This window comes from Callospermophilus lateralis, chromosome 3, assembly GCF_048772815.1.
Source record: "Callospermophilus lateralis isolate mCalLat2 chromosome 3, mCalLat2.hap1, whole genome shotgun sequence".
NCBI lineage: Eukaryota > Metazoa > Chordata > Mammalia > Rodentia > Sciuridae > Callospermophilus > Callospermophilus lateralis.
In genome coordinates this window covers 15,660,990-15,677,270 of record NC_135307.1, presented here as the reverse complement: position 1 = coordinate 15,677,270, position 16,281 = coordinate 15,660,990, and the positions used below count along the sequence as shown (strand labels likewise).

The 16,281-nt window shown below is 41.9% G+C and overlaps 1 protein-coding gene across 3 annotated transcripts in view; it reads left to right on the top strand.

Moving 5' to 3' along the window:
- Tdp1 (tyrosyl-DNA phosphodiesterase 1) overlaps nt 1–16,281 on the top strand; it is a 73,985-nt gene that overhangs the window by 6,462 nt on the left and 51,242 nt on the right. For all 3 annotated transcript variants that reach the window (XM_076848029.2, XM_076848028.2, XM_076848031.2), the window contains exons 4-7: nt 50–105; nt 3,722–3,818; nt 9,798–9,832; nt 14,517–14,609. In XM_076848029.2, the coding sequence (XP_076704144.1) occupies nt 50–105; nt 3,722–3,818; nt 9,798–9,832; nt 14,517–14,609 (281 nt within the window). The remainder of the gene's footprint in view (nt 1–49; nt 106–3,721; nt 3,819–9,797; nt 9,833–14,516; nt 14,610–16,281) is intronic.

Sequence of the window (16,281 nt, the reverse complement as noted above, 5' to 3'; positions counted from 1 at the left end):
TTGGTTGAATCACCTATGGCTTAGCTGCTTTTCTTTTTCCCTTGTCTAGTTCAACTACTGTTTTGATGTAGTCTGGCTCGTAAAGCAGTATCCGCCAGAGTTCAGGTGAGTTAAAGGGTCATGGCACACAGTAAACTACAATGCTGTGAAACACGAGAGTTGCATTGCTCAGGCAAAAGCTGCCTTTTTTTAAGTATTTCTTTTGAGTCATTGAAATCATATAGACATGAAATTATTTGGGGAGAACAGCATGTTAAAATCTTTTTAATCATACACATTCTTTTTGCCAATCTTAGTGCTTTTCTCTGTGTTCTATCCAGAATGGAAAAGGACAAATTCTACCTCAGATAACAGAACTTCGTGTCCAGTGTTAATATGAAGGAAATGGTCATCTCCATCATAACCAGTACATATGCCAACATGTGGCCAACTACATGTTGCTTAGCACGACCATACCAACATTTTTTGAGCATCTTTCTGTAGTTCTGGAATTAGGAGGTCATAGCCCTCTCTTATCCAAGCTGTGGAAGTGACGGATTTCCAGATCCGCCATCAGCAGTGCATCAGCAGTTGAGACCAAATAAATATAGCTTAGCACAGTGACATGCCATGCATTCCTGTGTCTAATACATTTATGGGGCAGAATCTTATAAGGGCAAGTAGGGTGGAGGAATACATACACAAAAAAATGATTGTCAGGGCCCTCAAACTCATGGGTGCATTTAAGACATTGGATCATGGAGACCTTTGTTGGTATAGAGGGTGAAATGCTGATGTTTCACAGGCAGCTTTGATACTCAAGGGCTTGGATTTGATCTATAATCTAGAGGATTAGTCTTAGCTGTGTGTAATAGAACACCCAAAGTAACAGTTTAAGTCGACTGAAGAAGTCCAGATGATAGGTATCTGTGGTCTGCATTGGAACCTTGTAGTTTTCCCTGGACTTACCCATCTACTTTTCTGTCTGTCTGACCCACTATGCTGGTGTATGGCTTCAATCGTCAGAGTCACCTTGTGGTCCAGGATGCCAACCAGGGCTCCAGCTCAATTGTTTGTGTTCCAGGTAGCAGGAAGGAGGAGAAGGAAGAAAGGGTCTCTAGTTCATTGAGCAGGGCCCAGCTACAGGACAATAACCATCTCTAACGAGGTTGCACTGTGGCTTTTGGCTGGCATAACATTATCTTGCCTGGCATAACACCAGGGTTTTGCTAGGAAGGAGGGAGGAGAAAAGTAGGCTGCCCCAGGCTCTTCTAGGCAGTGTGTCCCTAGGTGCTGCACAGGTGATTTTAGTTCCCCTCCCTTTGCTTCTCAAAAACTGACGTCAAATGTTACCCCTCGCAGCATTGGCAGAGTGTAGGCTGTAATCCCTTTAGCACCTCTATGGGTTGAATTGTTCCCCAAAAAGATCTCTTGGTATCCTAAGCCTTAGTACCTCAGAAGGTGACTGTATTTGCAGGTAGTCTTCATTGGAGGTCATTAACCAAATTAAAATGATGTCATAAGAGTGACCACTAATTCAGTGACTGGTGTCCTTATGAAAAGGGGAAATTTGGACATAGAGACGACTGAAGGCAAAAGAATGCCAGAGTTCCAGAAGCCAGGGGAAAGCGTGGAGCAGATTCTCCCTCACAGACCTCAGGAGGAACCAGCCCTGCAGACTCCTGCTCGAGAACTGTGGAACAGCAGGTCTCAGGTGGTTGGGTACCTAGTTTGTGGAAGTCTGTTAGGAGTGTGGGCTGTAATCCCTTTAGCACCTCTATGGGTTGAATTGAGTGGCCCCTGAACTCTCAGAAACTAAGGCAGGGATGAAAGAGTCCTCCCTTCCCTCCACTCCCTTAATGCTGAAGCTGTCCAGAGCATGGTAAGGATGAGGAATGACCTAAATGGCAGGTTCAGGTAACATCCAGAATTTGTATGTAGAGTTTTCAGATGTAAGAGTTAGTACCTATCATTGTTCACATGCTGCCTTTTCATGGTAGTTTGTAGAACCAAGAAACCTGAAGGAATTAATGAGGCCTTCAACTTGTCTCAGCAGTGTTTACTGTTTTTAAGATGATATCACGTTTTGTTTCCAGGTTGTAGATGGTGTGAGTATTTCGAATATTATTCTCTCTTTCTAGTTGCACTGCTTTTCCACAGTTTCCCTACTTGGTAAGCAATTAGGAACGCCTGTTTCCTAGTTTTGTTTTACCTGTGCTGGCAGAACTAGGCTAGTGTGGGTGTGCGGTCGTCAGGCTCTTGTACTGAAAGCGCATTTCCTGGGATGTTTCTTTCCAGTTGAGCATTGTCCTTTTGTGTATGCAGAGAATCTTTCTGCCCCATAATTGATTAATGTGGAAGTAGTGGCAGTTTATCTTGCTCAATTGCTTGTTGGGAAAAAAAAATCCAGTTTTAGTTGTGTTGGGAAAACTCATAAAGATATATTGATTTCTAAGGATAAGCTTGCTTTGAATTAACTGGAGAAGATCAAGAATCCCTTAAAAGCATTTCTAATCTATTCCTGAAGAGTGCTTTTATGTAGTCTTTGGAATTGGAAAATTCTCGATGTACTTTGAACTCTGGTGCACTGAAACTTCACTGCCTGTTCACAAGTCTGCATTGTGCTGAGGGCTTGTTCCTGTTCACTATTGTATCCTGGGTCTTGCATTGTATATGTAACACATAGTAGGAGCTTGGTAAGTGTTACAGGGCAGAGGCAGCACAGAGGCCTCCCTCATCACCCCAGTTCTTGGGATCAGGCCAGAAAAATTTCAGACATATTACCCAGTAAAGGCATAAGTTTATTAACAGGCCTAGGAAAGGGGAAAAGGGTCACCCTCTAGAGAGAGGGGGTTCTCAGGAGAGGGACAGTGGTCCCTCCTGCCCTCCAGTTTCATTAGGGGTTCCAGGGAAGTTTCCAGTGTCCCGCCCAGGCCTGTCTTGACTGTGACTGGCAGCATAGGAACCACATGGACCATCTCCAAGAAAGAATACTGTGGTGCTCACAGAGTGGGAGATTTTAAGGACATGGACTCTCCCATTCTTCCCTCAATTCCTTTCCCCTTAATCTGTTTTATTACTCTTTGAAAAGCCTTCAGCAGGCTTTCTTTTTGAGGGTCTTGATGTTTTCGTTGCCAGGGTGATGGGAGTGGTGGTGGCTTAGGTGATGAGGGAGGATCCAGGCCTCCTGGTAGGGTTTGACCTGATGTTGATACAGAGTCTTTCTTAAGAGGATGCAGCTATGGCTGGGGAGGTTTGAACTTACCAAGTCTTCCAGGTACTTATGTATCAGACAAGGCTCCCTGCAGTTTCCAGCCCTTGGTTATCTTTCCCTGCTCCCCCATTTGTGGCTGACTAGCCATCTGCAGTAAGTATAGGTACAGAGTGAAATGGATGCGTTGCTTTGTCCAAAAAGAAGGGGGGAAAGCATCATACAATAACTGTCATTTTTAATCTACTTGATTTTAAAATATTAACACAGAGCTACTCGTTTGCACTAAAGAAGATAATTATTCAAGGACTTTGTTGTGTCACAGCAGGCTTCAGGATCAGGCCATGTGACACCCTGACAAGGGTAACGAGCCTTGACTGACCACTGCCCAGTGTTAGCCCCTGTCCTCAGTCACCACTGAGGCCATGAGCAGGTGCCAGGTGGAAAAGAAGCTGCATTCCTTAATGAAGCAAGAGCCCTGCTGTAGGAACGATACCACGATGCCCTGTAAACCCTCTGGTCTCTTTTCAGGAAGAAGCCGATCCTGCTTGTGCATGGTGATAAACGGGAAGCCAAGGCTCACCTACATGCCCAGGCAAAACCTTATGAGAACGTTTCCCTCTGCCAGGTAAGCTGCCTATTGCCACTGGGCGTCATGCTCAGTCCAAGAGTCGGAAGGGATTTTAGGCCTTTAGTTCCTCCTCCTGCTTAGTGCCAACAGCCTCTCTCCAGCGTCACCAGCAGATTCTAGTCTGACCTTGGCTTGTCTTTAGATAGCCCAGCTCATTCACCTGCTGGTGATTCATGGTTGTGAGGGAATGTATCCTATTTCTTTTAGTTCTCTCAGTTTTGAGCAGTCACTCAGCTGTGGTCTTTGTACCATAGATCCAGATCTGACTGACCCCAACCTGCCCGTACTCCTGGTTGCACCCAGTTTGTCATCGTGCCTCTCAAAACCTGGCTTCCAGCACTGAACAGGTCCTCTGGATGCAGTTCAGTGCCTGCAAGTGTCTTTGTGTGAATTCAGCAGAAAACTGTGTTCCTCTGACACCTTATCTGACTTCTCTCAGCTGCCATTGGCAATTTAACCATTGTCTTCAGTTCTTTTTCACATGAGACATACCTAAGATCTACACTGGAAAGTCCCATAGACTAAGAGACTGTTAGGAGACATTGGTGAGTTCTGTGTGCATCCTGTCCAAGTCCAGTGAGGGAATATTGAATGGTCTCATATCAGGTATACACTTGCTTTGCTGGGACCAAAGCAAAGTAGAAAAGAAGGCAAAAAAGCTCCCGTAATCTTGTCCTGATAGACTGGTCGGGCTGCAGTGTGCAGGTGAGTCTCACACTTTTGTTAAGACCCACTGCTTTCCCCACATCCCAACAGACCTCTTATTTCAAGTGTCATTCTGAGTAAGAAACAATGAAGTGGGAAGAAAGGAATTCAGAAGAATCTTTTACATTTAAGATTTCTTTCCTGTAGAAAGGGTGTTGTAAGTAGCTGCTGATCCTTCTAGCAGGATTGTGAGACCATTCCTGAGAAACCATGGTGAAGGCGCCTTCAGACCTCTCGTCATCAGCTTGGCGAAACTGGCTCCAGATTCCTGCTCTGGGGCACAGTGCGTGCTACCTGACATCTTTTGCCATTTTCTGTCTGGGGTCTTTTCTTCCCTACTTAAACACAATATAAGAATTTTAGCTGTCATTGTGTCACTCTTCCAACTATAAATGATATCTGTATTTTTAAAATATTTAAATAGTATGAGAGGGGCTAGGGTTGTGACTCAGCAGTAGAGTGCTCGCCTAGCGCGTGCAAGACACTGGGTTCAATCCTTAGCACCACATAAAAATAAATAAATAATAAATAAAGGTATTGTGTCCAACTACAACTAAGAAAAAAAATTAAAAAAAAAAAAACAAAAATGGGGCTGGGGTTGTGGCTCAGTGGTAGAGTGCTTGCCTATCATGTGTGGGGCACTGGGTTCAGTCCTCAGCACCACATAAAGATAAACAAAATATAGGCATTGTGTCCATCTACAAATGAAAAAAAAAAAAAAAGCAGCATGAAAGGGCTGGGATTTTTGGCTCAGAGGCAGACTGCTCACCTAGCATTATGAGGCACTGGGTTCGATCCTCAGCACCACATGAAAATAAAATGAAGATATTGTATCCCTCTATAACTAAAAAGTAAATATTTAAAAAAAAAATAGTATGAGAGCTTAGTATCCATTTTAAACAAACCTCACTGCATTTTCCCTAATTTATCCCTCTTCACTTTATGTAGTTATGGTTTTAGAATGTGCCTTTTTCCATCCCACAAATGTCATGTTTGTGGCTCATCTTTATGCATGTGATATGCCTCTGCTCAGGAGTTGCCTAAAAGTCCATTGTTCTGCTTCTGTTTCCAGCAACAAAGAAGTTGTTAAAGTGCAGTAGGATAGCTCCCATCACACTAAATAGTAATAAATTTAAAGAAGTAGACAGAATTAAATTTTTTTAAAAAGTAGACAGAAATAAATTGGCATAGGAATCTTGAAAACCAATGATTAAATGGGAATAGAAAGTGTTTTTCAAATACTAACCACCCACACTAGAAGGTTTAGGAGAGACCATTCTGTGTCTGATGGCATACGTACTCATGCTGGCCACTAGAGGGCATAACAAGACCCTTCTTCTGAAACTTGCACCAAGAAAGCTGCACAAAAGTTTTCCCTGCTCAAAAGTTGGAGATAGGGCTGGGATTGTAGCTTAGTGGTAGAGCGCTTGCCTAGTATGTGTGAGGAACTGAGTTCAATTCTCAGCATTGCATATAAATAAATTAAATAAAGGTCAATCAACACTAAAAAATATTTTTTTTAAAAGTTGGAGATAGAGCAGAATATAGCCATTTGAGCCATACCCTGTCTGTAAGATGAATTCTGATTTTGCCCAGCATCGTCATTGAAGCCAAGGCACATTAGTCAAAGAGTCAGTGGGTGCTGGCACTTCTCCCATTTTGCAACTGTGGGGCCTAAGGCCAGAGGTTGAGGCCTTGGGGTGGTCAGGAGTCATACTGCCGGGTTTTGACTAAGATCTCTACCTGCAGGCCTTTATTTCTCACCATTCTGAAAGCCAAAAATCTGAGATCCAGATGCACACCAACCCAAGTCCTGGTGAGGGCCCTCTTCCTGCCTTGTAGATGGCCACCTTCTCCTGGTCTTCTCACATGGCACAGGGAAGTGGGGAGGCCACTCAAGTGCTCTGGTGTTTCTTCTTATGAGGATGCTCATCACATTGGATCTGTTCCCACCTTAGAACTTCATTTAACCTTAATTCCCTCCATAAAGTTCCTCTCTCTGAATACAGTCTTCTTGGGGTTTGGACTTCAACATAAGAATTTGGAAGGGGGGCACCCAGTTTTCACTCCATAATGTTGTGTCTTGCTAGTCTTGTCACTTAAACCTAACTGTGTCAGCCTAATTTCTTCATGGTTAAAATGGATTGCTAATGCCATTCATTGTAGAGTTTAAAGGATTTGATACATTAAACATTATCTTTTTGAAAAGATAAACAAAATAAAGGCATTGTGTTTTCTTGTGCCTAAAAGCATATAACTTATAACAAAACTAAAGTCAAGAGCCAGGTCTCTTGACCATTGTTCTTTCCGAGCTAAGTATGTTTACAAAGTGATAATGTTCCTTCTAATTTTATAACTTTAAGGATATGTAGTACAGTTCCCAACTCTCTCACCCTGTCCAGAACACATAAATGCATGCAGGTCTGTGAGTGTCCCCAAACCAGGAGCTGTGTTGTACCTACCTGTGTATCCCATTGCTGCCCCAGCAGACAGTTCCACCCTTCCATCATGTAGTGAGGAGGGAGGCAGGGTGAGGGAAAGGTGGTGGTAGGGATTGCCACCGTGGTGATGTGCTTACTGCATTCAAGGCCCCTTTCCTAAGCATTTTATATTTCCTCATTTGCTCCTTATACAGCTTTCTAAATCTTGTAACAGTACCCTCTTTAGAAGAGGAGAAAGCTGAGACAAAAAAATCATAAAGTGTTTTCCAAAGTTATGCAAAATTCGGAAGACAAGATTTGAGCCCAAGTACTGCATTGCGGATCGCCAAGCTGTTTCCATAGTTGTTTATTTTGATTCTTTCATGGTCTCTGCCTTCTGGCATCTTATGCTTAACCAAGGTCTTCTTGTACCAGATGTTAGATAAAATGTTTTACTTCTCTACATACCTTCCATTTATTTGTAAAGATGTCATTTTGTTACAAAAATTGGTGTAATAATATCTCTATTTTCAGTTCTTTCAATATTTTCAGTATAAGAGATTTTCTTTTAACATTTTTTTGTTGCCAACACATTCAGTGTTTCTTCTAAATGTGCTCTGAAAACTTTGTGTATATTGGTTTCTTCTATAACAAACCAAAGATCTAATTTTAAACTACTTAGAATCATTTGTTTTATTAGTTTTTTGACAACTAAAGACATTAGGCTTCTTACTCCTAATTACTGTAATTAAAAATGCAGTATATATTGAATCATTCTGAGCAGAAAAAAAGTAATTTTTTTAAAATGAGCCTTCCTGGATTATATAAAAGCTATCTTGTTGAATGTTTTTTCATATATTTTTTGACCGTTCACATTTCTTATTCTGTGATTAGTGCCTGTCAGTTCTTTTGCCTATTTATTTATTTATTTTGTTTGGGGGGGGGGGGGTTGGTGTTAAGTTTTTTGAGTTCTTTGTATAATCTGGAGATTAATTAATGCTCTATCTGAGGTACAGGTGGTAAAGATTTTCTCCCATCCTATAGGCTTTCTGTTCACATTCTTGATTGTTTCCTTTGCAGTGAAGAAGCTTTTTAGTTTTATACCATCCCACTTATTAATTCTTGATTGTACTTATTATGCTTTGGGAGTCTTGTTGAAGGAGTCAGTTCCTAAGCTGCCTGAATAAATGATGTAGGGTTGGGCCTACTTTTTCTTCTAGTAAGAACTGGGTCTCTGGACTAATGCCTAGGTCCTTGATCCAAGGGTTCAGTTTTATTCTACTGTATATGGATTTCCAGTTTTCCCAGCACCATTTGTTGAAGAAGCTATCTTTTCTCCAGTGTATGTTTATGGAGCCTTTGTCTAGTATGAAGTAATTTTTATTTATATTAGTTTCTGTGTCTTCTATTCTGTACCATTGGTCTTCATGTCTGTTTTTGTGTCAATGCCATGCAATTTTAATTTGCTTTTCTCTAGCAATTAGAGAAATGCAAATTAAATTACACTGAAATTCCATCTCGATCCAGTCAGAATGGCAAGTATAAAGAACACAAGTAACAATAAATATTGGCGAATGTTATGGTTGGGATGTGAGGTGTCCCCAAAAGCTCATGTGTGAGATAATGCAAGAAGGTTTAGAGAAGAAATGATTGGGTCACAAGAGTCTTAATTCAATCAGTGAATTAATCACCTGATGGGGTTAATTGATAACTGAAGGCAGGTGAAGTGTGGCTGGAGGAGGTAGGGCATTGGGGGCGTGGCTTTGGGGAATATATAGGTATCTGGCAAGTGGAGCTCTCTCTGCTTTCTGATCATGACGTGAGCTGCTCCCCTCTGCCACACTCTTCCACCATGACGTTCCCTCACCTGGAGTAATAATAAATGAAGCCAGCCTTTTATGAACTAAGACCTCTGAAACTGGGAGCCCACAGATAAACCTTTTCTCCTCTACAATTGTTCTGGTTGGGTTTTTTTAGTCACAGTGGCAAAATAGCTGACTAAAACAACAAGGATGTAAAGACAAAGTACTCTCATACATTGTTGGTGGGATTGCAAATTGGTGCAACCACTATGAAAAGCAGTATGGAGATTCCTTAGAAAACTTGAAATGGAACCACCATTTGATCCAGTTATCCCAGTCCTCAGTCATATACCCAAAGAACTTAAAATCAGCACACTACAGTGATACACCTACATCAATATTTATAGCAGCTCAGTTCACAAAGTTGGATATTGCCAAGCTATGGAACCAATCTAGGTGCCCCACAACAAATGAATGGATAAAGACAATGTGGTATATATACACAGTGGAATATTACTCAGCCTTAAAGAAGAATTAAATTATGGCATTTGCTGGTAAATGAATGGAACTGGAGATATGTTAAGTGAAATAAACCAATCCCCCAAAACCAAAGGCCAAATGTTCTCTCTGATATGTGGATGCTAACCTACAACAAAGTGGGCAGAATAGAAATCTATTGGATTAGACAAAGGAAAATGAAGCCAAGGGAGTGGGGATGGGAATAAGAAGGACAGTAGAATTAATTGGACATAACTTTCCCAACCTTGTATTTGTCAACCAGGGTAACTCCACATCATGTACATCCACAAGAATAGGATCCTAATTAAAATAAGTTATACTCCATGTATGTATAATATGCCAGAATACATTCTACTGTCATGTGTAACTAAAAAGAACAAATTTTTTTTAAAAAGCTCTTTTAATTTAGAGGGCAGTAAAATAAATTTTTAAAGTTGGTTTGACCCTTTTCTAATTTATTTTCTAATAGATAGGGTTATTATTTACTTGATCCTTTTTAAAAGTAATAACTCAATTTTTTTTCATCCTAGGCAAAGTTGGATATTGCATTTGGAACACACCACACGTAAGCAACTCTCATGAAATAGGGGAGGATGTGATTTTAATAGATAAAGGGATACGCTTGCAAAAAGTGCCCTTACAAGGACTAATGTGGGATGTTGGATCAGTAATGGATTAAGTGATATTGTCTTCCAAAGCATTAACTGTTGTACTGAGATTCTGAGTCTCAGCATGAAGTTTTAAATCTGTGACTCTCACTTTCCATTGAGGACTCCTGATAGACCTGGCTTGAAGGAGTGGATTGTGGTTGGGTGGACCTGTGGTTACAAGTGACTGTGTGTACAGGTCATGTGCCTATAGATTCCCCTGCTTTTAAAAAGTTCTGTGATTGGTAAGAATGAATTGTATTGAATAGCATATCATTGGTCAACTCCATTCTATGATTGAAAGAAAAACTACTTACCAAAAGTTATCAACTTGAAAAGCCTATCCTGGCACAAGACAGATATTTTAGAATAATTTTCTGCAATATAATAAATAGGAAAAAAAAAATTTTCCCATCCTGTTTGACACACTGCAGGTAATTATCACTTTAACTCCATTTATCTTGCATGAGTTGTATAACTCTTACTGAGTCCTCTTTCAAAGCAATTGATTGTGAGAGAATAAGACACAACTATCACTAATTTAATATCCTTATAAATCACATTTTCCTGTAAAGATTTGTAAGAAACCTCGCCTTTCTTCTAGACTGGTAGTGAGTAGCCAGCTGCTCCAGGCGTGTTTCTTCAGGGAGAAAGGAGTCCCTGAGAGGGGAGGTGTGTTTGGAATCTGGCTGCAGCTATTGCTGTCTTGTCAAGATGGTCTGAATGGTGGCATGATGGTCGTCTTCTCCTTGTGTGCTGACAGCTGTTATTTTTGCCAGTCTGTCTTGAGAAGGGACTGCAGTGGAAGAGAAGCCAGGTGTTGGCCTCGGGGTCTGGTTTCAGATGCCCTGGGGTGTTGCAGCCCCACCAACGCACCATTCAGAGGACAGGCTTGAGGACTGAGAGTGAACTCACGTGTAAAATATTCTTTTAATATCCCTGAGTTTATAGGACGCTAATTTCAGCAGAGGATACAAAATACCATCAAGGAGAGGCAGTAATGGGTTGTCCCCACCTTGAGCTGAAATCCCAGCATAAGTACTTAATGATTCGAGAATACATGGGGTTAGCCTGTCACTCATGGATTCTGGCCATGATTTGCTAGGCCACCAGCACTAGGTTTCTGTGCCGGCACTGTGGCCTGTGCTGTGGGATGAGCATTAGGAGTGAATAGTCAACCCCTGCACTGCTGTTGTCAGTTACAGGGTCACTCCCAGGAGGAATCAAGCAGGTAGGCTGCCAGAATCTGGCACAGCCACGCTGAACTGCATACACATGGTGGTGTGGGGAGAAGGAGAGATGCTTTGTTTAATGCTCTTCGGCAATATTTGGACCATTTGATTTTATAGATCAGGAAACTTAGACCCAGAATAGGTAGCTGATTTTCTTGCGCCAGTGATGCAAACAGGAATAGAACACATTATTTATCTATTTATTTATTTTTGAGAGAGAGAGAGAGAGAGATTTTTTTAATACTTTTTAGTTTTCGGTGAACACAACATCTTTGTTTGTATGTGGTGCTGAGGATCGAACCCGGGCCGCACGCATGCCAGGCGAGCACGGTACCACTTGAGTCACATCCCCAGCCCACACATTATTTATTTTAACTTCAGTTTTTAATTTGTTCTTGTTTGCTCACTATTGCAGTTGACATCATAGTTTCCCTTGGTCCATTCAACACACACACTCTCTCTCTCTCTCTCTCTCTCTCTCTCTCTCTCACTCACTCACTCCCATTCCCATACACAATTTGCCACATTAAATCTGAAGAAAGTGTTTGGTTTTTGTTTTTTGGCTGTGACAAGGATTGAACCTTGGCCATGCTAGGCCATCACTCTACCACTGAACTACACCCCAGCCCCGTGAGTTCTTAATTCAGGATTTAAAATGCTTAAGGAGGTAACTATAATAGAACCTTCCAAACTAGGTAGGATCTACAGTTTGCGTTTTGTTGAAATCCAGTATCTTAGAAGACAGAGTTCATGTCTTGAAATCACTCTTAGCTGCTTTTTGTTTTAAGAATGGTGTGCTAAATCCCATTATGTTCTTGGGTCACAGACCTGGAGGATAGTTTTTGTCCTTACAGCTTTTCATCTTTAGTGAGTGAAGCAGAACACACACGCGAGTTAGAAAAAGAGAAAATCCTTTCTCTTGTGGGGATGAGGTGTAAGCTACCTCACCTCCCTGACAGGAGGGGCCAGCGACAGTGAGGGTGGAAGGCAATCTCTGAGATGCTGCACACCTGAGCAGGCCTGCATTGCCCAGGTGCAGGTGCAGAGCACTAAAAGTAATCAAGATGCAGCCCATCTCCCCAAAGCTCAGTCTCCTGAGGCATTAAACCTGCTTCATCCTGTGCCTGCAGGCTGCTATGTGATCCTGTGGCCTCTCTCAACATTTTAAAATGGTAAAGCTCTTTGGCTCCCCCCCAGAGCTGGGACCACAGATACCCTGGCCCTAAGATCAGATGTGGGGAGGGGGAGAGAAAGCCAAAGCTGCTGAATGGCAAATGCACCTTCTAAGCAGGAGCCAGTCTCAGTCACAGGATGGTGGAACATGTCCCTTCCCACTGACCTATGGCCAGGCTCTCTCCCACTGTCATATACCCTGTTAAAGGTGAGCACACTGAAGGGGTCACTAGCTTGTGATCCCAACGAGCTCTCCCACTGTCTCACTTTGTGACTTAGATGATCTCCATTACCCCTCCCAGCCACATATTCTGCAGTACTAAAATAAGAGTAGCTCCCCTGCCCTGCCTCACCTCGTGTGCTGACCCGGCTGGAGTGTTTGGAACGGTGCCTGATGAGCATTTGTTTCTTCCCCTGGAGGGACTGGCCTCACATTTGGGAAGTCTCCCCTTTGCCACTCTCACTGCTGAGAGACAGTATGGCTAGTCCACCTCTTCAAGGGTGACTGTGTTCCTCACCCTTTCCTACCTCTCTTTAACTGGGACCTTAGTGGCACATGTCCTTTTATCTATGAAAAGATTGGTATGGTTCCCCTGAAATTAATTCATAATCCTATTTTGATAGAATTCCCTGACATTAGTGCATGATTTTTCTGATAATTGATGCCTTGATTAATGGAAATATTTGTAAAATCTACATCATGGTTCCATAACTGGCTTATCCTTAATTACAGTCAGCTGCTAATGTAGCAAACTGTGCATGTAAATTTGCCCAGATTTCAGGGAGCACATTTCATAACTGGAAAGAAGATGTCTCAGCAGCTGTCATTTCTCCTGCTCTGCATTAATTCACTATTTGCTGGGTTGGGTTAATTTCTCATCTTGGCAGGAGCAGAAGATCACATTCTCTTTTCTCCTGTTCTGTCCTCTCTTATCTTTTGATGCTGACCTCATCCTGCTTATAGTATCCATGTGGCTGTTTATTTGGCGAGAACTGGTGGTTCAGTGTTTTTGTTGTTGTTGTTTGTGGGGTTTTTTTTTGTTGTTGTTTGTTTTTGCCAAATATAGGAACAGAGTTCATATTTGAGCCTCAGTGGAAATGAGAAATTAAGTCAAGACAGAGGTGCAGCCTTGAAAAGTGACACTAGTGAAAGAGAGAAAACTTAATTACAGAAATAATTAGAAAGTGATGGGAAGATGAAAATCACCCAATATTGAATTATAGAATGAAGCAGGACCCTGAAGGAGCCACGGGGATGAATACACCAGAGTGTTTGACACCGAGCAGAGTGCGGTTTGTCCCTAGGAGGTAGGGAGGGTCCCCAGGTTACACATGAGAGACAGGCTCAGGAACACTGAATGAATTCCTCGGGCTTCTTAATGAGAGAAGCTGTAGCTCAAGTCTTCAGGTTTCAAATGGAAAGCTCTTGTTTAGATCCTCTTTCCTCTCTCACTGGAAGTACATAAGAGAAATGTTTGATGACCTAGAAAGTCCCCCTGGAAGAAAAGAGAACTCAACTAGATCTGATGTGAGTTAACAGAGGAAAAGGAAGATTTACCTGAAGTCCATATGCATAAGGTGACAAGTGTGGCACCTGTTGGATACAAAAAATAAATAAATAAATCAGTCTAATGGGAATGAAGCACCTTGCAAATTTTTAAAAATTGCAACTCATTGAATAGGTTTTACATTTTGGTGTACTGCACACAGCCAGGCCTATGTGTTAAACCAAAAGTTTCTTAAACCAATACTTTATTTAAATATATGCAGTATGTTATGAGTTATTCTACTTCTGTTGTTTAAAGCATGCTCGCCACGCCACAGCAAGTTTTATGTCCATTCTTTGAAAAACACTGGGCAAGAAGTTTCCTGTTGTCCATAATAATAATGTAATTTTGAACATATGATGAGGGACTAGGTGGGGTGGGTGAAGGGTCAGGACTGGCCTTGTAGACAGTGGGGGAAGTCCATTTACCATGAACATTGAAGCATTTTTGGAAGATGACTTTCTGTCATTTGAGCAGATTTTCATAATGGTGATGTGTAGAAGGGAATACTATAAGTATTATAATATTATAAGTTTGGGTATTATGAGTTTGAGAATTCCTCTAGCTATTGACTACATTTGAGTTGAAGGTATTACATATTTTTAAGCTTTTGCTAATGCTTTGCCTTTTGATTCCTTCTGTCTTTGAAGGAAGATGATGCTACTGCTGTACGAAGAAGGCCTCCGGGTTGTCATACACACCTCCAACCTCATCCATGAAGACTGGCACCAGAAAACCCAAGGGTTTGTAGGGACCTTTTCACTCCCTGGCAGTTGCTATTTGTGCTGAGAAAAATCAAAAGCTAGAATATTCACTTCATTCTCTTTTTCAGCTCTTTTAATTGCACAAATATGCAGAAAAAGTTGCAAGAGTTTTGTTTTTTGCAGTGCTGGGGATCAAATCCATGGCCTCGTGCATGCTAGCAAATGCTCCACCAATGAGCAATAGCCCCAGTCCCTACAGTATTCTTCACTACCCACCCTTCAACTCACTCTCTGTGCATAATCATCCACAACTTTCTCTAAATATATATTTGTATATTTATACACAATAGATTTTCTCCCAGTTTTTACAGAAGTCAGATCATATACATCTCTACAGCATCTGCAAAGCATCTGGGGCTGGGAACGAGCTGTAGAGCTGAAGGCCTGGGCCCAGTATTGCCCTGTAGGACTTACCAGGTAGTTTTTTTGGTTTCTGCTCATCCTGGTACCCATCTGGACTCTTGCTGGTCACTGGCCAAAAAAGATATAAATGAAAACTTAGGGTGGGGCAGGAATATGTTAATAGCATGCTAAAAGTTTCCCCACACTTGAATCACTTTATTGTCCCATGAAACAAACAATTGTCTTTTTAGAGCCTTTAGTATGGATGTGAATTTGCAAAAGAAAAACTGAAAATTTTCATGAATTTTGTATTATTCATCCATTGTTCTTAGAGTACATGTAGATTTGGTTTTTGATCACTTTTTTAAAAAGGAGGTTTGCTTTTAAGAGGGATTTTAGGTAGTTGCTCAAAGCAACTTTGGCTCTTCTCTCTGCCCTGGTAAGCTCTTCACTGTGAATAGCTTGAGGTTCCCTCTTTGATTTCAGCTGTTGTGCACATCTCTGCCTTCCCTCAGAGGAGCTGGTTAACAGCCTGCTCTGTTGGAAGACACCCAGGCATCTGTCTCGCGACATCATCCTCCCCTGCCCTGTATCATTACGCGGCCTCAGCTGGAACTCCTAGTTCAGATCTTCCCACCTCTGCCTGAGCTTTCCCAAGCACTTCTATGCTGGGGTAGAGAACCTTCCAGCTTCCACCCATTAGGCCTCTTTCAACCCAAGTGTGCCATGCAGGATAAAATTATTCTAGTTTTCCAGTGACCCTCTTAAAACTGGCCTCTGAGAGGACAGCATTGTGCAGGGTCCAGTATCACAGGATCCACCTTGATCCACCGCATTTACAGGCAGCTCTGCCTTTGCTGTCCTAAACACTTCTAAGCTGCCAGATTAGGTTTGGGGGCTCATATGTAGTCCCATCAGGAAAGGAAACGAGATTTAGTATAGCTAGTTCTTTGGGAAACTGTGATTAATGAAACTAAAGGGGTTTTCAAGTTGGCTCCCAGCCTTAGGCAGCTACATGAAGCCCGCCAGGGCCTCTAGCTCATTCTAGAGTCCTGAGCTGGAGCTTATGGGCCATGGTATTTCCTTAGGTGGTTGCTATGAGGGAAAGATTAAGGGTAAGGGTGGTTGTGCCCTTTTTTCCCCCTTTATTAAAAACATTTTCTTAATTTTTTAAAAAAATGTGTGGACTAGGTAGTAGTTTCACATGGTTCAGAAGTCTGCATACTAAGAACATGAAATTCCAGCTTGCAGCCACCAGCCACCGTGGTGTAGGCACTGCTATCTCATTCTTAGACTGTGTTAGGCTCTC